This window comes from Ctenocephalides felis, unplaced genomic scaffold (assembly GCF_003426905.1).
Source record: "Ctenocephalides felis isolate EL2017-DRISC unplaced genomic scaffold, ASM342690v1 CF-g0.4_SCAFFOLD_03572, whole genome shotgun sequence".
In the NCBI taxonomy this organism is placed as follows: Eukaryota; Metazoa; Arthropoda; class Insecta; order Siphonaptera; family Pulicidae; genus Ctenocephalides; species Ctenocephalides felis.
The window spans coordinates 40,350,082-40,369,503 of NW_020539726.1; the positions used below are offsets into that span (position 1 = coordinate 40,350,082).

General features: G+C 29.7%; 1 protein-coding gene across 1 annotated transcript in view; it reads right to left on the bottom strand.

Moving 5' to 3' along the window:
* LOC113388476 (dynein heavy chain 8, axonemal) overlaps positions 1–9,973 on the bottom strand; it is a 291,892-nt gene extending 281,919 nt beyond the window's left edge. The window contains 6 exon segments of the mRNA XM_026625851.1: positions 2,271–2,379; positions 3,701–3,931; positions 5,105–5,244; positions 8,632–8,749; positions 8,918–9,021; positions 9,929–9,973. Coding sequence (XP_026481636.1) covers positions 2,271–2,379; positions 3,701–3,931; positions 5,105–5,244; positions 8,632–8,749; positions 8,918–9,021; positions 9,929–9,973 — 747 coding nt within the window.
* Between the last annotated feature and the right edge of the window lie 9,449 nt (positions 9,974–19,422).

Consider the following 19,422-nt stretch of genomic DNA (forward strand, 5'->3'; position numbering starts at 1 on the left):
GATATGTCCTTGAGCACTCTCAGCGATTCGGCCTTTATTTCTTCAATCGAGGAAAACCGCCGTCCTTTCATGGGTCTCTTCAACTTTGGGAATAGGAAAAAGTCACACGGAGCCATATCTGGTGAATTTTTGCACTTTGCAACACTTTATTTCATTTTTTACGCAAAATTTAATACAAATTCTTTGACTTTCAATTCTTCCATTGTAAAAATCGCCGAGCTCAGAAAAACACGTCGAACCTTAGCGACTACCACAGACAAAGTAAACAGTGAATATAGCTGAAAATGTCATCATACTTTAGGGGCATGTATACCAACACAATAAAAAAAAATTTTTGACAATCAGACACTCCAGACCCGCGAAATTTAATTATTAGTAATTCCGGGTACTTTTTGAACACACCTCGTATTTAAATATCTACCAGTTGTCCCATCTATTATTTTAGATATCCTCAAATTTACCTGTTCACCAATTTACATATTTATCTGTATACATATTTAAATATCTACCAGTTGTCCCATCTATTATTTTAGATATCCTCAAATTTACCTGTTTACCTATTCCAATTTTAGTGTCTACCTGTTCATCTCTCTACGTATGTATCTATGTATACAACTCAAAGTTTTTACTTTTTTATCACCAACCACTATTTTTTTTAGTCATTTTAGCAATTCAATCATTTCATTCAGTCATTCAATATTATTGACATAATTTTAGTTCAGACTTTTAAGCTCGAAGAAAGAGCTTAAATTTTTCTTCAAAATACAATTTATTAATATTAAGGGTTGTCTAATCTCAATACGTTTTTAAATTTTGGGGTCAACTTTTTTTAGTTGAATTTTTTTATTGCGTAATTGACAAAACTCTGTACTTCAAAATACTATTCATTTTTATTAAGATTTCTCCACGCCTAATATTTTTTTAAATTTTTTTGACCAATTTTTTTTATTTTAATTTTCTAAAATTCGCAATTGAAAAATATCAATTATCAAGGGTTGTCCAACCCTAACTTTTTTAAATTTTGGAATCGGTTTTATCTTAATTCTAATGTATGAACATTAGATGCGGAATTTAAAAACGCACACAACTTTACATTTTTACCCTTCTCTTCCACAAATCTTTATCTTATAATAGCCATTTTAGTAATCGAATAATTTTCCACCACGCCTTCATTTGAATTTTAATTAATATTTTTCAGACCTTATGACAAAGCATTAATTTTACTTAAAAAAAAAAACAATTTATCAAGGGTTGTCCGCGACTCTGACTTTTCAATTGTACAAATATTTCTCGATGCGCACAAACAGTACATAGTTGATAAATGTTTGCATGAAGAGCAATTTTTGCAAAGAAATAGAGTTATTGAATATTAAAATCTGAAGATACAACAGTTTTTGATAGGGAACTATAGATAATAGGGTTTGTCGGTTTTCAAAAACCGTTTTTTTGACAAAAATTAGAGAATTCTAAAACCGCTTTTCTAGTAGAAAGTCGGTTTTTACTGTTTGAATAGAAAATGACAAATATAGCCAAATATAAAAGATAGATGCTGCGTTTTGATTCTAGGATTCATATCAGTTACATAGCATTTGGAATCTTATCAGTCTGCTAGGGTTTCCAAAAAGGTTTTCTGTTATCTTTTGTTTAATGCATATATTAATTTAGATTTTTATATCAGTGTATATATTAATTTAGATCAGTGTGACTTATTAGTGAGGAAGTAACTTCGAAAACCGGTTTTCTGAAATGTCGGTTTTCGTATAAACCCGAATAAGTACCATACAAATCTATGGCAAACTGTAAAATTTTCCACTATCTTAATTTTTTCCAATCTAAGTCAATTCGCTGACATGCTACATTATAACATGATTTAAAAATGAGTTATCGGGTTTTGTTCGTAATTCAAAAATTACTGAAATAATAAAAAGCACATTAATATTATATCAAAATCTTGAAACTTTGAATGTGCCAATTCAATTTAAATAGAATCAGTTTCAAATTTGTTTGGCTCTTGCAAAGACTATTAAGGGACATTTATAGGTGGCCCGCTTGCAGTGGGTTAACTATTCATATATTTTTTGTTAGCTGCTCATTTCACTTATATACCACATTTGCAATCAGTTATTTTTGTACTAAACATTTTATACTAGAAATATTTTTTTCTGGCAAAACAACATTTGCAGGGTCAGCTAGTATATATACATATATATATATATATATATATATAAATTTATAATTAGTTTAATATAATTATAATTTTTACAACTTACATTCATGATATTTTCCAAGCGAAGATAGAAACTTCGAACCCACATTATTCTACCAGCGACCGGTGGTGTATTTCTTGGTATTGGCGGATTTATACGTTCCAAGTTGTAACTAAAAAAATAATATACAAATATATACATAGAGTAAGATGGGGCACAAAGGTCAAATTTTGAGCAATTATTTATTTCACAGCTCACAGATTACACCAGGAAGACTCAAAAATACAGATATAATACATAATGAATAACAATTAAAATATATACAAAATTACAATATATAGTTAGTAACATAAAGTGCTTAAGATAAAATTACATATAATGCAGAATGTAACAATATTATTTATAAACAGAATAAGATAAAATAATGAGATATTTGAAAAGAAAATGAAAAGGTTAACTTGTGCACATGGAGATTATTTGATTAGGTGAAGTGTTGTGAATATCTATTTCATTATTAATTAAGTTAAAGTTAGAGGACATAAGTAAAATAGGCGAATTTAAGAGAGAATTAGATTTAGGAGTTGGATAATTGAAAAATAATTGTGAACGCGTAGATAGCCTTGGAACATTAAAGGATAGCTGATTAAGAATAAGAGGACAGTCTATAGAATTATTGCAATGTTTAAATAAGAACATAATTGTACAGATAAATCGATGTGAGACAAGAGAAGAAATACCGAATTCTTTTAGTAATGTGTAGTGGTCAAAGCCACGTTCAGGGTAAATTTTATATGTTTTATAATAAAGGTATTTCAGAAATTTTCGCTGAACCTTCTCTGTCGCATCAGAGTTGTTGATATGATGAGGATACCATATAATCGAACTATATTCTAATTTTGAACGTACAATAGAATAGTACATGCAAAGAAGCGCATTGGTAGATTTAAATTGTTTACAATTTCTCAGTATCAAACCTAAAGATTTATGTGCTCTATTACAAATATATGTTATATGATCCGTGAAAAACAAATCAGAATCAAATAGAACTCCTAAATCTGAAATTTTATTACATCTATCAATGCTGGTGTTAGAAATTTTATAATCAAAAAGTATTGGAACGCGCTTATATGAAAAACTGAGAATCTTGCACTTTGATATATTTAAATGTAATTTATTATAGATACACCAAGAGTGGAAAGAGACTGTAATAATAAGCAGTCATCAATAGAATTTATTTTGAGATATAGTTTCAGATCATCTGCAAATAATAAATGTGGACAGCTAATAATATCAGAAATGTCATTAATAAAAATAATAAATAGTAGTGGACCAAGAATGGATCCTTGAGGAACACCTGAACTGATATTTTCAATGTTGCTCAAGAATCCATTAAGATAAACAAACTGTTTACGCTTATGAAGATAATTCTTGATAAAATAAATAAGTGTAGAATTAACCATGCACACACATAATAACTATTATTATCTACTTACATATCTCGAATATCTTCAATCTCCTTCGCAAACTTCTCCATCAACTCCATATAAAGCGTTTCGATCCTGAGTGCGTTCAAATTCAATTTATCGAAACGTTGCAACAGCATCAGTCCATTTTCAACATCTAAAATAGGTTCCAAACTAGCCCTTGCGAAAGCCTTTAATTCTAAAAGGACATTCTGGCATGATTGTTTGTATTCCATAAAGTCTATGTCGAAATCTTCTCTCCTGGTAAGAGAAAAAAATAGATCAATTGATATAATGGGTGTAAATGAATAAATGATATAAGGTAAAAACTAGTTGGTATTGGTATTTAGCCTTGAGGCAAGTTACATGAACTTCCCGATATGTGTAAAATAATCGACTTAATCAAAAAAAAATGTGTAAATAATATACTTCATCAATCCTTCTTTAAAAAAAAACGATAATAATTTTAGCAAAGTTTGACGAATTTTTAAAAATTAAACTACTTGTCGTAAGGCCGTAATATTACAGTAAGTTCTATAAGACCATGATGTATATCGCCAAGAAAAGTTCCATGAAAATCGGCTTAAATTTTTTTTCAACAGTTAATTACAAGAAAACGACTCGGTAGATTTTCACCTAAAATTAATCAGTACCATTCCCAACTAATATCTTTCGAACAGTTTTTGATTTTTTAAAATCGGTTCGGTAGGATAAGCTTAAATGTGGACGAAAAGTTTAACACAAAACTGACAAACGATAGTCCTCACCGAAATACATCAAATGGCTTTTAAATTTCTAAAATCGGTTCATGCCTTTTTAAGAAAACGTCGACCAAAAGTCTAATTTTGACAAATGCCAAAAAAACGATACCAATTTTTGCAAACTTTGAAGAATTTTTAAAGCTGAACAAGTTGTCGTAGGGCCGTAATATTTTAGTATGATCTAGAAGACTATAGCATCTATCGTCAAAAAAATAATCATGAAAATCGTCGAAATTTTTTTTTTAAACTTTATTACAAGAAAACGGCCCGGCCGATCTCTACCAAAAACTAATCAGCACGATTCCCAACCAATACCTTTCGAACGGTTTTTGAATTTTCAAAATCGATTCAGAATTGCGGGCTAAACGTAGACGAAAAATTTTTCACTTTTCTGCGATTTATAAAGAAACAGCTTGGCCGATCGTCGCACAAAACTGACAAACGATAGTCCTGACCGAAATACATCGAATGGCTTTTAAATTTTTGAAATCGGCCCAGCCGTCAAGAAAACGTCGATTTACGGCAAAAAATCTGTTCACACACACATACATACTTTTTTCAAACGTTGGTCTCATTCGATTCAGAATGGCTTGAAACGTCGAGAAAACATAAAATTAGCGAATCGGATTTTTTGATGAAAACATAAACTTCTCCTTCGAGAAGTTAATAATACCTGTGTGCTAAAGGGTCATATTTTTTGGTGGCAAGTGTTATGAACAACTTGGTGAAAGCTTCTGCATAGTACTCGATTCCTGGTAGAGTCGAAGATTGGAGACGTGAAAACTTTACTTGCAAATCGCAGGTTTCTTTTATCTATAATAAAAATAAGAGTATTTTAAAATGTATTACCAATTAGTTAAATTATTGTTAATTTCCCGTAGTGTAAGTTATAGTAATCGCAAAAAATCGAAAATGAAATGTTTTATATATCTTTTCACGTTTCAAAGGTTTCTGAACATTTTGGCATACCTTAGAAAAAATTGATGTATATGGGTCATTCTTTTACAAACCGAACACCAATTAATTAATATATTGGCAGTGGATCTTTTTACCCGCAAACTTTTAAGCTCCGCTCTCCCTTAATGCTTTTTTTCGACTACATACGAGTATTCATTTTTCGCCAGAAGCACAATTATAAAACATTTTTCAACCGAAAAACAATAAGATTGTCATTCGAAAGTGACAAGTCTTTGAGGTCCCCGACGTGAAAAGCGTGGCTCGCGCTTGAAAATATTTAATATCTTTCGATGTAACAAAGTTTCCAAAAATTTGTAAAATGAATTTTGTTGCAGAGAAAAAAAGAAAAAATATGTTTTTTTTGGATCGATTCAAGTTGGGGTAAGGCTGAGTAAAACCTTTGTAAATATTTAAGGGTTGTTATTGTTAAGAAAATTGCAAGAACAAAAAAAAAATTTTTAATCATTACAAAGTTCACTTCAATATGAGTGTAATAAAAAAAAATAATACTGATCCGATCAGCTCATCCGGAGATAATTAATTTACCGCAGATGATATTCATAGAAATTGAGCAAAAAATCCATATTTCAATCGTAAATATTTACGTAAACAAATTTTTTTCAGCAAAATCCTGAAATACGTGTCAAATGATTTTATGTATAATATTTGTAAAAAAAATTTCAGACAATTCTAAAATGTAACATTTTATTTTTTCGAAAATCCGTTATTTACGATTTGTAAAAGAATGACCCATATGTGTGTGTATCTATGTATGTATGTGTTTTTTTTGTATAGCGACGGAAATGACTTCACGCATCTCAGACTAGGTCTTTTGTCTGAGTATGCCGGACTCAATATCGCCTGGGTATAATACCTACTAAAACCTCGTGGTGGGAGGATCTAGAATGTTATCATTCTTGCACTAAAATTATATTCATCTTCTAAATGGACAAAGTCCCATTCATCATGTATATGTACGTATGTATGTGTGTGTGTGCGTGCGTGTGTGTGTGTGCGGATACAAATTTTCGTCGACTATTTTGCGAACACGGCTTAATTTCAAAAAGGTCAAATTTTCCCAAAAATTTTAAGAATCCCAAAAATCGATTTTGCTCAAAGATCTAAAATAAAATTGAATCTTTTTTTTTAATAAATAATTTTTGGTACGGGAAGTACCAGCAATTTTTTTTAAGGTACGGTGCCATGCACCACTAGTTTTATCAGTTTTAGTGAAAGCAAGAATAGCTCAGTCGGTACACACGCCAGGGACACTCGGTTCGAATCCCGGCATTGACATTAGAATTGTCATTTTATTTGTTGGATTAAAATTAAGTAAAACTTGAAATATTGATTTGTAATAGAATAGAATTATAAGAAGGGAATAGCTCAGTCAGTATCATGTCCGACTAACACGCCGGAGACACTAGGTTCGAGTCCTGGCACTGACATTAGAATTGTCATTTGATTTGTTGGATTAAAATTAAGTAAAATTTGATTTATTGATTTGAGGTAAAATAAAATAAGAAGAAAGAAAAGAGAATAGCTCAGTCAGTAGCATGTCCGACTAACACGCCGGAGACACTAGGTTCGAGTCCTGGCACTGACATTAGAATTGTCATTTGATTTGTTGGATTGAAATTAAGTAAAATTTGATTTATTGATTTGAGGTAAAATAAAATAAGAAGAAAGATAAGAGAATAGCTCAGTCAGTAGCATGTCCGACTAACACGCCGGGGGTACTCGGTTCGAGTCCTGGCACTGACATTAGAATTGTCATTTGATTTGTTGGTTTGAAATTAAGTAGAATTTACATTATTGATTTAAGATAGAATAGAATTGGAAGTTAGAAGAAGAAGGGAATAGCTCAGTCAGTTGCATGTCCGACTAGGGATACTCGGTACGAGTCCTGGCACTGACATTAGAATTGTCAATTAATTTGTTGGATTGAAATTAAGTACAATATGAATTGTTGATTTGAGGTAAAATAGTATTAGAAGGTAGAAAAATTAGAGAATAGCTCAGTCAGTAAAATGCCCGACTAACACGCCAGAGATACTCGGTTCGAGTCCCGGCACTGATATAAAATTGTCATTTAATTCGTTAGATCGAAATTAAATAAAATTTGAATTGTTGATTTGAGATAGAATAGAATTAAAAGTTAGAAAAGTAATCAAAAACAGAAAAAAAGTAAGACAAAGTAGGTTGTAAAAAAATTGAATAATATAGAATATACAAAAATATTATAAAGATGAGACTAAATATATTTATTTATACTGATTATATGATGAGAGCGTTACTTAAAGTCTGATCCAAGATGTGTTGCATAATTTTTTTATATTGCAAAAATTGTAAATACTTTCATTAAATTCAGAGATGTGTGCAATAAATCATTCATTACTTGTTTAAAATATCTACTCGTAAAATATTGAAGCAAACAAAACATATTTTACACTTATGATATAACTTTGTATGTAAGTGTAATCTAATAATGCTTAATTTATCTTTGAGTAAATAATAATGTATCTTGTAGTAAAGATTTCTATAAAAATTCAGTGATAAATTTAATAATTTGATAATGCCAATCTGCCAATCTAATTTTTATACATGTTGAAATTTTTGTTATAAGATTTTATAAGATATAAGACGTAAATAAATTGTTATATTAAATCTGGTACCTTTAATAATCTCTCATTAAATAATTCGTATCGTCCAAAAATGGCTGTACGTGAACAAGAAAATTTTTTCTCGCCAGGAGTGTTTTCCATTTGGTGTTCCGTTTGGTAGAACAGTGTGTGGTATTTTTCATAAAGTTTGATGCAAACCTTGAAATAAATAAATAAATATATATATATAAATATATATATATATATATATATATATAAAAATAAACATTTATTTATTTGCAATAAGTATTTACGTCTATTTTTCTTATCAACTCGGTTTTAGGTTGTCCCCAAATGTTAATCGTGTAGTCATTCGTAAGATATTTCTTGCATTGCAATATCATCTGATTTGTCATCTAGAAAATTATTCAATAATATAAACATATATATATATATATATATATATATATATAATTATAAATTTGTACAAAACATCTCAACTCAACTTCATTTATCACTTATCGAATAAGTCGATATTAACAAAACACAAAATTTCGCAACATTTATATCTTTTATGTTATTTGTCTTCTGCTCTACTTGATAAATATGAGTTGTTTAATAAATATAATTAAATTTACACCTTTTGGAAAAGCGTAGCAATCCTGTATGTTGTGTTAAAGTATTTCGATGTATGGTAGATCATCCTTATCGTGAATATTAAAGGACTCAATGTATCTGGCAACTGCTCCGGATTCCTCCTAAAAAGTAAATCAATAACAACAGTAAAAAATCTGATTTGTAATATAAAAATCATCAAACAACAACTTGAGATAAAAAGTTCTACAAGCATACGACTTCTCCAGTAAATAAATCAACTTTACATTGTACAATTTAAAACTTGTTCAATATATAAAATTTATAATTACCTATAAAGAGGTTCCAAATATTTCTCCAGAGCTGTCAAATATTTCAAGTTATCCGTGGCAATGTTTGCAGAATTCGTCATGTTGTTGTCTAAGAGCCTCCATTTCTTAAAAGAACACAAATATTTATTACACATAATTATAATTCAATTGAAATTTTCAATATTTTGTAAATAACCAACAGCTATATATAAAATATACATTTTACTTAAGTTTATTCAAACTGACAGTTTAACTGTCAAAGCCGCCATTTTCTCATGCGTGAAGTTGTATTCGTAATTTGAAAAATGGCGCCATAAAATGTTATATGTATAATATTTTGAATTTAAGAGCTAATAAAATAATTTTATAAATATATAAATATATATATATATATATATATATATATATAAATAATTAGGTTTTTTTGTTCGACGTTGAGACATGTCTTGATATGATTTTCAGCCAGTCGTCGAAATAAAACAAACAAATAAATACAAAATATTTATTTAAAATATACGTTTCGACACGGATTGTGTGTCATCATCCAGCAATTCTTTGTTAACAGTATCTAAAAAATATTTACGATGATTTTTTTTAAAAAATAAACTTAATTTTATATTTCAAATAATTAAAAAATATACATACCACACCAGGAAAGAAAACACACAAAAACACATTATTTTATAAAATAATTAAATACGCATTAAAAATAAAATAAATATATAAAATAACAATATTAATTGAAACATGTTTTTCTTTTGATTTTTAAAACTGAACTTTATGTAATGTAGTTTTGTACGCAACGACTGCGACGCCAACGAGAACCACGTGACACACAAAATATATATAAAATTAAGTTTATTTTTAAAAAAAAATCATTGTAAATAATTTTTAGATACTGTTAACAAAGAATTGCTGAATGATGACACACAATCCGTGTCGAAACGTATATTTTAAATGAATATTTTGTATTATATATATATATATATATATATATATATATATATAATACAAAATATTTATTTAACTTACCTTCATGCACTTTGCATGTGCCAAAGTCATGCACATAATGTGCATTCTGCAAACATCAGTTTTTGAAAAATCGATGACTGAAGTGTATTTAGTCAACATATGTCTCCAGTATTCCAATTCGGCCCTGGGGCCAGTGTTAGCATCTTCTCTTCGCAGAGTGTGGGCCAAAACTTGTACCTAAGATAAATATATATATATATATATATATATATATATATATATGAATAAAATTATTTATCTGGTTAATTTAGTTACCAAAATAAATAAGACACTCTAAACATGATATTCTGAAAATATCACATTAACTAATGGTGTATGGCATCGTGCCTCAAGGCAAATTGCTGGAACCTACCGTACCGTAATGAAATATTCGAGAAATTTTAAACGTTTTCAAATATATTATTACAAATACTGTAACTTTCATTATTTTTGCTATCTTGTTATATCTGGACAAATCAAATGTAAATTATAAATAAATCAATTTATCTCCAGAACATTAACAAACGTCATTTCATTTCGAATTCAATTCAAAAAAAAAATAGTTGCCTAATTTGCGCAAAATTGAAAAAGTGCTACCGTATAGTCACAGTCTAAACACATTTGCAAATAATTCTGTGCGACATTTTCACTTATACTGTGCTTAGCTTGGCGGCATTTTCACATTTTTCAATAGTTTTCACAGAATTGGACAGCTCCCGTATAGTCATAGTCTAAATGCACTTGGGTAAACATTTGTACCGGAGTGGCGCTTAGACTGTGCTTAGGTCATTTTTTCAACTTTTAGTCCAAAATTACAAAAATATTTTTTGAAAAAAAAAATTAGAAACAAAAGTTTTTTCCAAAAGCAATTATTTTGTTGAAACAAGCAGAAAGTTGTTTGAGTCATTTAAATCGGACGCTTAGCTCTCTCAAAAACTGCCATTTTTTTAACATTTAGCTCTGCATCTCCAAAACCACTGGGCCTACCTTTGCCAAAAACTAAAAACCACTTTTCCCCGTCATTACGAACTGAATGTTTACGAGGTTACGAATGTTTACCTGAAAGGTTACGAATGTTCGGATGATCCGTTCTCTCAAAAACTCGATTTCTATTTTATGCAATCTTTGCTCCATATCTTCGGAACGGCTAGACCTGCCTTCGCCTTTCATTATCAATACGAATCGAATGTTTTTTGAATTGTTCAAATCGCTTCATCCGTGTTCCCGAAATCGTCGACGAAATTTGTATCCGGACACACACACACAACACATACACCTACACACACACATACATCCATTTTTTTCTATGGTATGCCAAAATGTTCAAAAGGTTTGGAAACGTAAAGATGTATAAAAATTTTCATTTGCGTTTTTTTTGCGATTACTATAACTTGCCCTACGGGAAGTTAATAAAATTGTTTATATTTGATTAATTTATTTGTATAAATAATAAACTCTCTTTTGAAAATATCCCATTAACTAGCTGTAAGTGGAATTCTGTCTTAAGGCAATTAGGGCATCGTGCCTTAAGGCAAATTGCTGGAACTTCCCGTACCAAAAATTATTATTTTTTTAAAAACGATTAACATTTTTGAAAGAAATTTACTTCGAAAAAAAATAGATTTTTGAGAAACTATTAAATTGACAAAAAATTACATTTTTTTGAAAAAAAAATTTTTTATTTGAAAAAAATTTTTTTTGAGAAAAAAATTTTTTTTTGAAAACAAAAAATTTTTTTTAAAAAAAATGTTTTTTTCATTTTGACATATTTTGGAAATTTTGAACTTTTTTTCAAAGCAATCGCACTGCTTGAACTGCATAGAGACAACTAACGCATAAGCATTGGTACGGAACCCATAGAAATGTAAAAAAAAATTATACTTATTGTTAAAATTTCTATAAAATATCTGATAATTTAATCTGCATATGTCTAATGATCATTTTTGACCGCCACATGGCATTATTTTTTACTTTTTTCGTTAAATCTCCGAAACCGCTAGACCTGCCCTCATGAAAATTTGATCAATTCTTCATCTTGTCAATACAAGTAAAATGTTTTTTGAATTACTAAAATCGGACGCTCCGTTCTCTTAAAAACTGAGTTACCGTTTTCGGCACTTTTTGTCCCGTATCTTCGGAACGGCTAGACCTGCCTCCACCAAAAACTAATCAGCACGTCTCCTTATCAATACGAATCGAATGCTTTTTGAATTATTCAAATCGGTTGATCCGTGTTCCCAAAATCGTCGACGAAAATTTGTATCCGCACATACATACACACACGTACATACATACACACACACATACACACACACATACACACACACACACACACACACACACATACATCCATTTTTTTCTAAGGTATGCCAAAATATTCAGAAACCTTTGAAACGTCGAGAAATGCAAAAATTTTCATTTTCGATTTTTTTGCGATTACTATAACTTACCCTACGGGAAGTTAAAAAAAAATTATGTTTCACAGTGTTAATTTTAATTATTCCGAAAAGTCATTATTATCACTAACAGTTATGATTACACTGAGTACTTTCGCACTAATATCTCAGTTTTTTCAAAAAATGGAGTTAGTCGATGTGTGCACTGAGCGGCTCATATATTGTAACATAAACACTGTAATCTAGTACTCCCACAGTACTACAAAAATTGTGTTTTCGGGAGAAATTCTTTAAAAATATTATATTGACAATGTATTTTTCTTACCGCCTCAATAAGTTTGAGCCATCCTTTAACAATCGATCTGCACCTGGCCATATGCTCATAACTGCTGGCAGATTCCTGGACTTGCCAAGCGGCCAAAAGTCGAGCATGATAGAACTCTCTGTCGATTGGGAATATTATTTTGCCTGCGATATCTCCAGCAACGGCTAGGAAAAAAATAAGATAAAAAACAATATTAGTATTAGTTATATTTTATTCTAAATAAATGAAATGAAATTGAATACTTTTGCTCTATTACTAATGCCTCATAACTAACCAGGATATATCTCATCAGACAACACTATTTATCAAAGACAAAAACCATAGATAAATAAGCAGAACACAAACACATGATTTATTTCAGGTTTGGTTCAGATTAATTCAAATTCAAATTAATTTTAAAAAATCTTTAAATAATCTTTACTAATTATTAATACTGTTTATGTAAAAATGGATTATTCTCATTTTTATAAATTCACTAGCAAACCCGACAAATTCCGTTTCGGCACGAGATGGTTTCGTGAGAAAGATGAAGAAATTTTTTGTTTGTTTTATATTTGAAAAGAAAAAATTTGATTTTATTGCACAACAGAAATGAATTTATTTCGATTACAAAAACGAAGTGTTTTTTAGTTGAACTTCTCTAAGTAAATAAAAGTGAATCCGCAAATTATCCGTTTCAATGAAGTGCTCTTTGGTAAACCACATTTTTTGTTTTTTGGTCTGACGTTAACACAAACAAAGCGGATGGTTTTCCAACTCGTGAACAGGCAACGTATAACTGCCCATGTGAAAAACAATGATTTTCTAAATAATCTATTTGAAATTTATCCCGCAAACACTAAGCGATTGGCCTGTTATTGCGACTTGTTAATTGTCATTGCAAACGCAAGGCAAACTGGAAATTGCAATCGTTTGAAGTCAAACGGAAGATCAGTCGGAATCATTGGTATGTCACCAAATCGCCAGCAATTTTTGATTGAATTGTGAAATTCAGTGCGTGTACATCATATTTCTTGGCGGCAAAAATTGCTCGTTGACTTAACCAAGCATAATTCTGATAATTCTCACGAATGTCATTACTCGAATTTTTAATTACAATGCGTGAAGTTCCAGCAATTTGCATTGAGGCACGATACCAACCTTGCGGAGTCCGAGACCTTTCTAAAGAATGCAAAATTGTCGAAATCGGTTCGTGCGTTCTGGAGTTAAATCGTCAGGAAGGAAAACCCGACTTATTTTTGTAGATATGTAGATTATAGAAAAAATAGACTAAAAACTTAAACTATTAGAGAATCAGTTACATAATAATCTTAATAAATGAAATTGAAATAAATATTTTCTTTCCATTACTAAAGTGTCGCATCTGGTACTCTGTTTACGATAGATGTCATCAGACAACGTAAACAGATTTAATTCAGTTTGGTTCGGATTTTAGATTGCATTAATTCAATTCAAATTTTTAAATAATCTGTACTAATTGTAAGTATTAATTATGTTTAAGTAAAAATAAAAAAATCTTTTTTTAACTTCTTATTCTTTTAAAATATAAGATAGTTGAAATATAAATTAATTTATATTTCAACTATCTTATATTTTAAAAGAATAAGAAGTTAAATAAAAGATTTTTTTATTTTTAATACAAATTTGTATTATACTTTACCATCCAAAAAATGAATGTAGTCGTGGACATCACAAACATTCATGTTTTGTAAATTCAGTAGCCTGGCCAGGATACACTGTGTTGAGGGCTCCCCAATCCTAAAAAAAGAAGAAATCATAATTGACCGAATGCACCAAAACTGCATCTGTTATATATATATATTTTTTTTGATATTGATAAATTAATCTTATTAATCTATCTAAGATCTCAATCGTTACCTTGTAATTAGACACAAATGGTTTATTGACATTTTCCAAAAGCCAGTGGAAAGATTTCACAATATCACTGTCGGCAGATACAGGAATAGTCGCATAGAAAACATCCTAAAAAAAGACATTAAAATAAATATAAAAGCTAATAAAGCATTTGATCAATTATGTTTTTTTAGTGTTCTTAAAACTAACCTCCAAATACCACAAATGCAAAAATAACATTATTCGACTTCACACGTATATTATTTATAAGTGCAACGCATCAGTACCAATTTTTTAAAATGCTTTTAAAAATGTTATCCCTATAGTGTTGCCATATAACTTGAAACTAAGAAGACCATACGTCCCGGAATAGCCGGGACAGTCCCGATTTTCCGCCTTGCGTCCCGACTTTTTCTAAAAGCAATATTTGTCCCGGTTTTAGGTGTTCTGTCTCGGAATGTCTCGGATTTTGAAAAATGTTTTGATTGCCAATATTTTTAACTTCCCAAAGGAGAATATGTTTTCATCAAAAAATCCGATTCGCTAATTTTATGTTTTCTCAACGTTTCAAGCCATTCTGAATCGAACGAGACCAACATTTGAAAAAAGTATGCATGTGTGTGTGTGTGTGCGTGTGCACCAACAGATTTTTTGCCGTAAATCGCCGTTTTCTCAAAAACGGCTGGACCGATTTCAAAAATTTAAAAGCCATTCGATGTATCTCAATGAGGACTATCGTTTGTCAGTTTTGTGAGACGATCTGCCAAACCGTTTCTTCGTCTCGTAAATAGCAGAGAAGTGAAAAGTTTTTCATCCACGTTCTAGCCCGCAGTTATGAATCGATTTTGAAAATTCAAAAACCGTTCGAAAGATATTAGTTGGGAATCGACCTGATTAGTTTTTGGTAGAGATCGGCCGGGCCGTTTTCTTGTAATAAAGTTTTTTAAAAAAAAAATTCGACGATTTTTATGATTATTTTTTTGACGGTAGATACCATCGTCTTCTAGATCATACTAAAATATTACGGCTCTACGACAACTGGTTCAGCTTTGAAAATTCGTCAAAGTTTGCAAAAATTGGTATCGTTTTTTTGGCATTTGACAAAATTAGACCTTTGATCGACGTTTTCTCAAAAACGCCTGAACCGATTTCAGAAATTTAAAAGCCATTTGATGTATCTCAATGAGAACTATTGTTTGTCAGTTTTGTGAGACGATCTGCCAAGCCGTTTGTTTACAATTTGTAAAAAAGTGTTAAACGTTTCGTCCACATTTAAGCTCATCCTACCGAACCGATTTTAGTAAATCAAAAACTGTTCGAAAGATATTAGTTGGGAATAGTACTGATTAATTTTATGTGAAAATCTACCGAGCCGTTTTCTTGTAATGAACTGTTGAAAAAAAATTTAAGCCGATTTTCATGGAACTTTTTTTGGCGATATACATCATGGTCTTATAGAACTTACTGTAATATTGCGGCCTTACGACAAGTAGTTTAATTTTAAAAATTCGTCAAACTTTGCTAAAATTATTATCGTTTTTTTTAACGTAGGATTGATGAAGTATATTATTTACACATTTTTTTGATTAAGTCGATTATTTACACATATCAGGAAGTTCATGTAACTTGCCTCAAGGCTAAATACCAAACCAACTAGTTTAAATATATTTCAACTAGAAAGTTTGAACCGAAAAAATGTGCATATAAATTTTTAGCTCACCGCTCTCACACACATTACAACCCGTCCCGGATTTCACGCAAAAAAATATGATCGCCATGCAATAAAACGTGTCACCGAGAATAGCTCTTATTCTTACAACATTTTAACCCTTTCCACTCGCTATTTCCGGAATTGATATGTATTTTGCGGTATCAGAGTAGAAAAAGTTAAACAAAATAAATGTAGCCTTAAGTATTTTATAATTGTTAATACTAATATATTATCATTTACGTCGCAAATCGTCCTCATTTCCATTGCTTTGGAATTGTTGAGCCTGTAGACGGCCACACAGGATCCTGTGACAGGATAATGTTTGCAATTGGTGACCACAACCCGCTTCATGCGAGAGCCGACGGGCAGACTCGGCTGGTGGCGTCCAGTTGCTAAGAAAAACATAGAAATAAGATTATATATATATATATATATATATATATATATTCAAATCAGTTTCAAATCTTTTAGTTATTCATAACTTTTTCTAAAAAAATGTTTTTTCTAATATGTTATTAAGTTTAATTTTTTAAAATAAATTTTGTTGAGTGTTTTTGTCCTGTGTTGCTGAATGATGACACGCATCTTGTGTCGAATAAATAAAAGTTTTTACACTTTATACCTTTTTTATTTCGACGAATGGGCTGCTAGTTACTGAATATATATATATAAATTTAGTGTCACAGCTGTCGTCCGCGATGGACGTCTAAAATACTGAACCGATTTAAAATTTGTTTTGCTCACCGTATACATATGCATCCCATTTAGAACATAGGGTATAATAAAAGTTTCAATTTATAGCCGAAATATTATATTTTTGGTAATTTGTAAAGTGAATCGTTAATCAGTTTGATCTTATCTAGAGCAACGACTTATGAACAATTCGAGCGATAACGTTGGGTACAGTAAACCCTAATTGAGGATTAGGACGCAACACTGAAACAGTACAAAGAACATTTGTTCTATGATTATATTGTATTTGAATGCATCGTCCCACTTGAAGATTATATATTATTATCTGCCAAATAAATTAATAAATATTATGTAACTTTATGTTGCCAATTTTGAATTGAAGGAAAGTTATTGGTAGAAAGTTTAGAAAGCAATATATATTTGTGAGATTCTTGAAATTTATTTCTATTAAATATTAATAGTATTGTTTATGAAATTAAATGTGTTTGACTAAATTTCAATTTAATAAATATATGTTTCATGGTCAGGGGCAGTAGCGATAATTAAAATATAAAATTAGTTAGATCTGGCGATAAACAAATTAAAACAGGAAATGAAATTATATTTAAAATATATATTATTACTGCTAACAATTATAGTACGGAATAAAATATCAATGAATAAAAGTTATATTAATTGCATACTAAAGGCATGTTTAAACATATATACATCATAAAAAATATACTATAAATGGAAATATAAAGCATAAATATTAATCAATTCGCTGGGCATGTCACATAACAATAAAATTTAGAAATGAATTATCGAGTTTTACCTAGTAAATAAAAAATTAATAAATTAATCAAAAGCGCGGTAATTATATATCAAAATTTTGTGACTGTAAATGTGCACACTGATATAAATAGAATCAGTTTCAGATTAGGTTGGCTCTTGTAAAGACTGTTAATATTATCGAGGAACATTTAAATGTGACCTGCTTTGTAGTGGATAAACTATTCATAGTTTTTTGTTAGCTGCCCTTTTCACTAACATACCAATTTGCAATCAATTAGTTATTTTCATACTAGACATATTTTTTATGGCAAAACAACATTTGCCGGGTCAGCTAGTATATATATTTATTATGTATATATCTATTACTTATATCCCTTAACACTTCTTGTGTCAAAAAATGGAATTTCTCTCGTCTTTTACATGACAGTTACAATGTCATTATAAATTTCATGAAAAGTAATTTTTTACAGTGTTAGAATATCTCTCTGTTTCTCATTTCTCTTTTGTTTCTTACACCCCGCAACCACTCACTCTACCTCACGTGTCGCGTAACCTTGAATTCATTTGTGTTACTATGCACAACTATAATTTCTCTTTTTATTATTATTATTAGTTATGATGTTCCTTTGCACAAGTTTAGTGTTTAATATATTTATATATTTTTTTTTGTGTTTTTCCTGGTTTAGTATGTAAATAATTTTCTCCTTTTATATTTTTATATTTAATATCAACTATTGTTATTTTGTAATATATTTTATAAATCACTGCAAGATGACACAAATTAAGTGTCGTATAGAATAAAATTATCTATTTTAATTTTTTTTTAAATTGACGATTGGGTTGCAAAATACTTCAAATATATATATAAATATTATATATATATATATATATATATGTATATATATATTATATATATACATTTTTTGTATATTTATAACTTACTTAAGCCAGGTGCAGGCATGTCCTGATAGCAAAAAAGAATTGCCATCGGTCCGTCGGGGTCAAAAAAACTGTGAACAAGTCGACGTGCGTCATGTCATCCACAACTCCATCCTGAAAGTTATGAAAAATTATTTATTTAATAATCTATTAGTATTTTAAATTAAAACAGTCACTTGGAACACTATGAATATTTAAAAAATAAATATTTACTATAAAAAACCTGGGGCGAAACAACACTATATAACAAAATAGATTGCAAAGATTGTTTTGAATCGTAAATGGGTCAAATTAAACAAAAATCTGATCTAGTGGTGATGGCATCGTGCCTTAAAAAATGCTGGATCCACCCGTACTGAAATTTAAATTCATAGAACTAATTATATAAGGTGACCATATTTTTTCAAGCCAAAACCGGGACGGTTTTTTAGTTATGCTAATCCGGGAGGGGGATAGTAAATACTAAAAAATTTAATATGATTTTAAAATAACAAATACTATTTAAGAATGCAGAATGCAATAATTCCGTCTTTTTTAATGAGGAATTATTTTTAGATCAGAATTACTGACTAAGAACGTTATTATTTGGTTATATATCTTGTATTTTATACTTATACATTTTTGGGTCAATATGTTGTTCAAGGGGCACAACTAGTGTGAAATTTCGAAAAAAACAATTTTTTGTTTTTTTTCATATTTCGGTAGATTACACCTTTAAAAATAACATATTAAAATTTCAAATCGATATCTCAAATAGTTTTTGAGTTACAGCCATTTAAAGAGTATATATATAAAGTATATAGTATAACGATCATTTTAACTT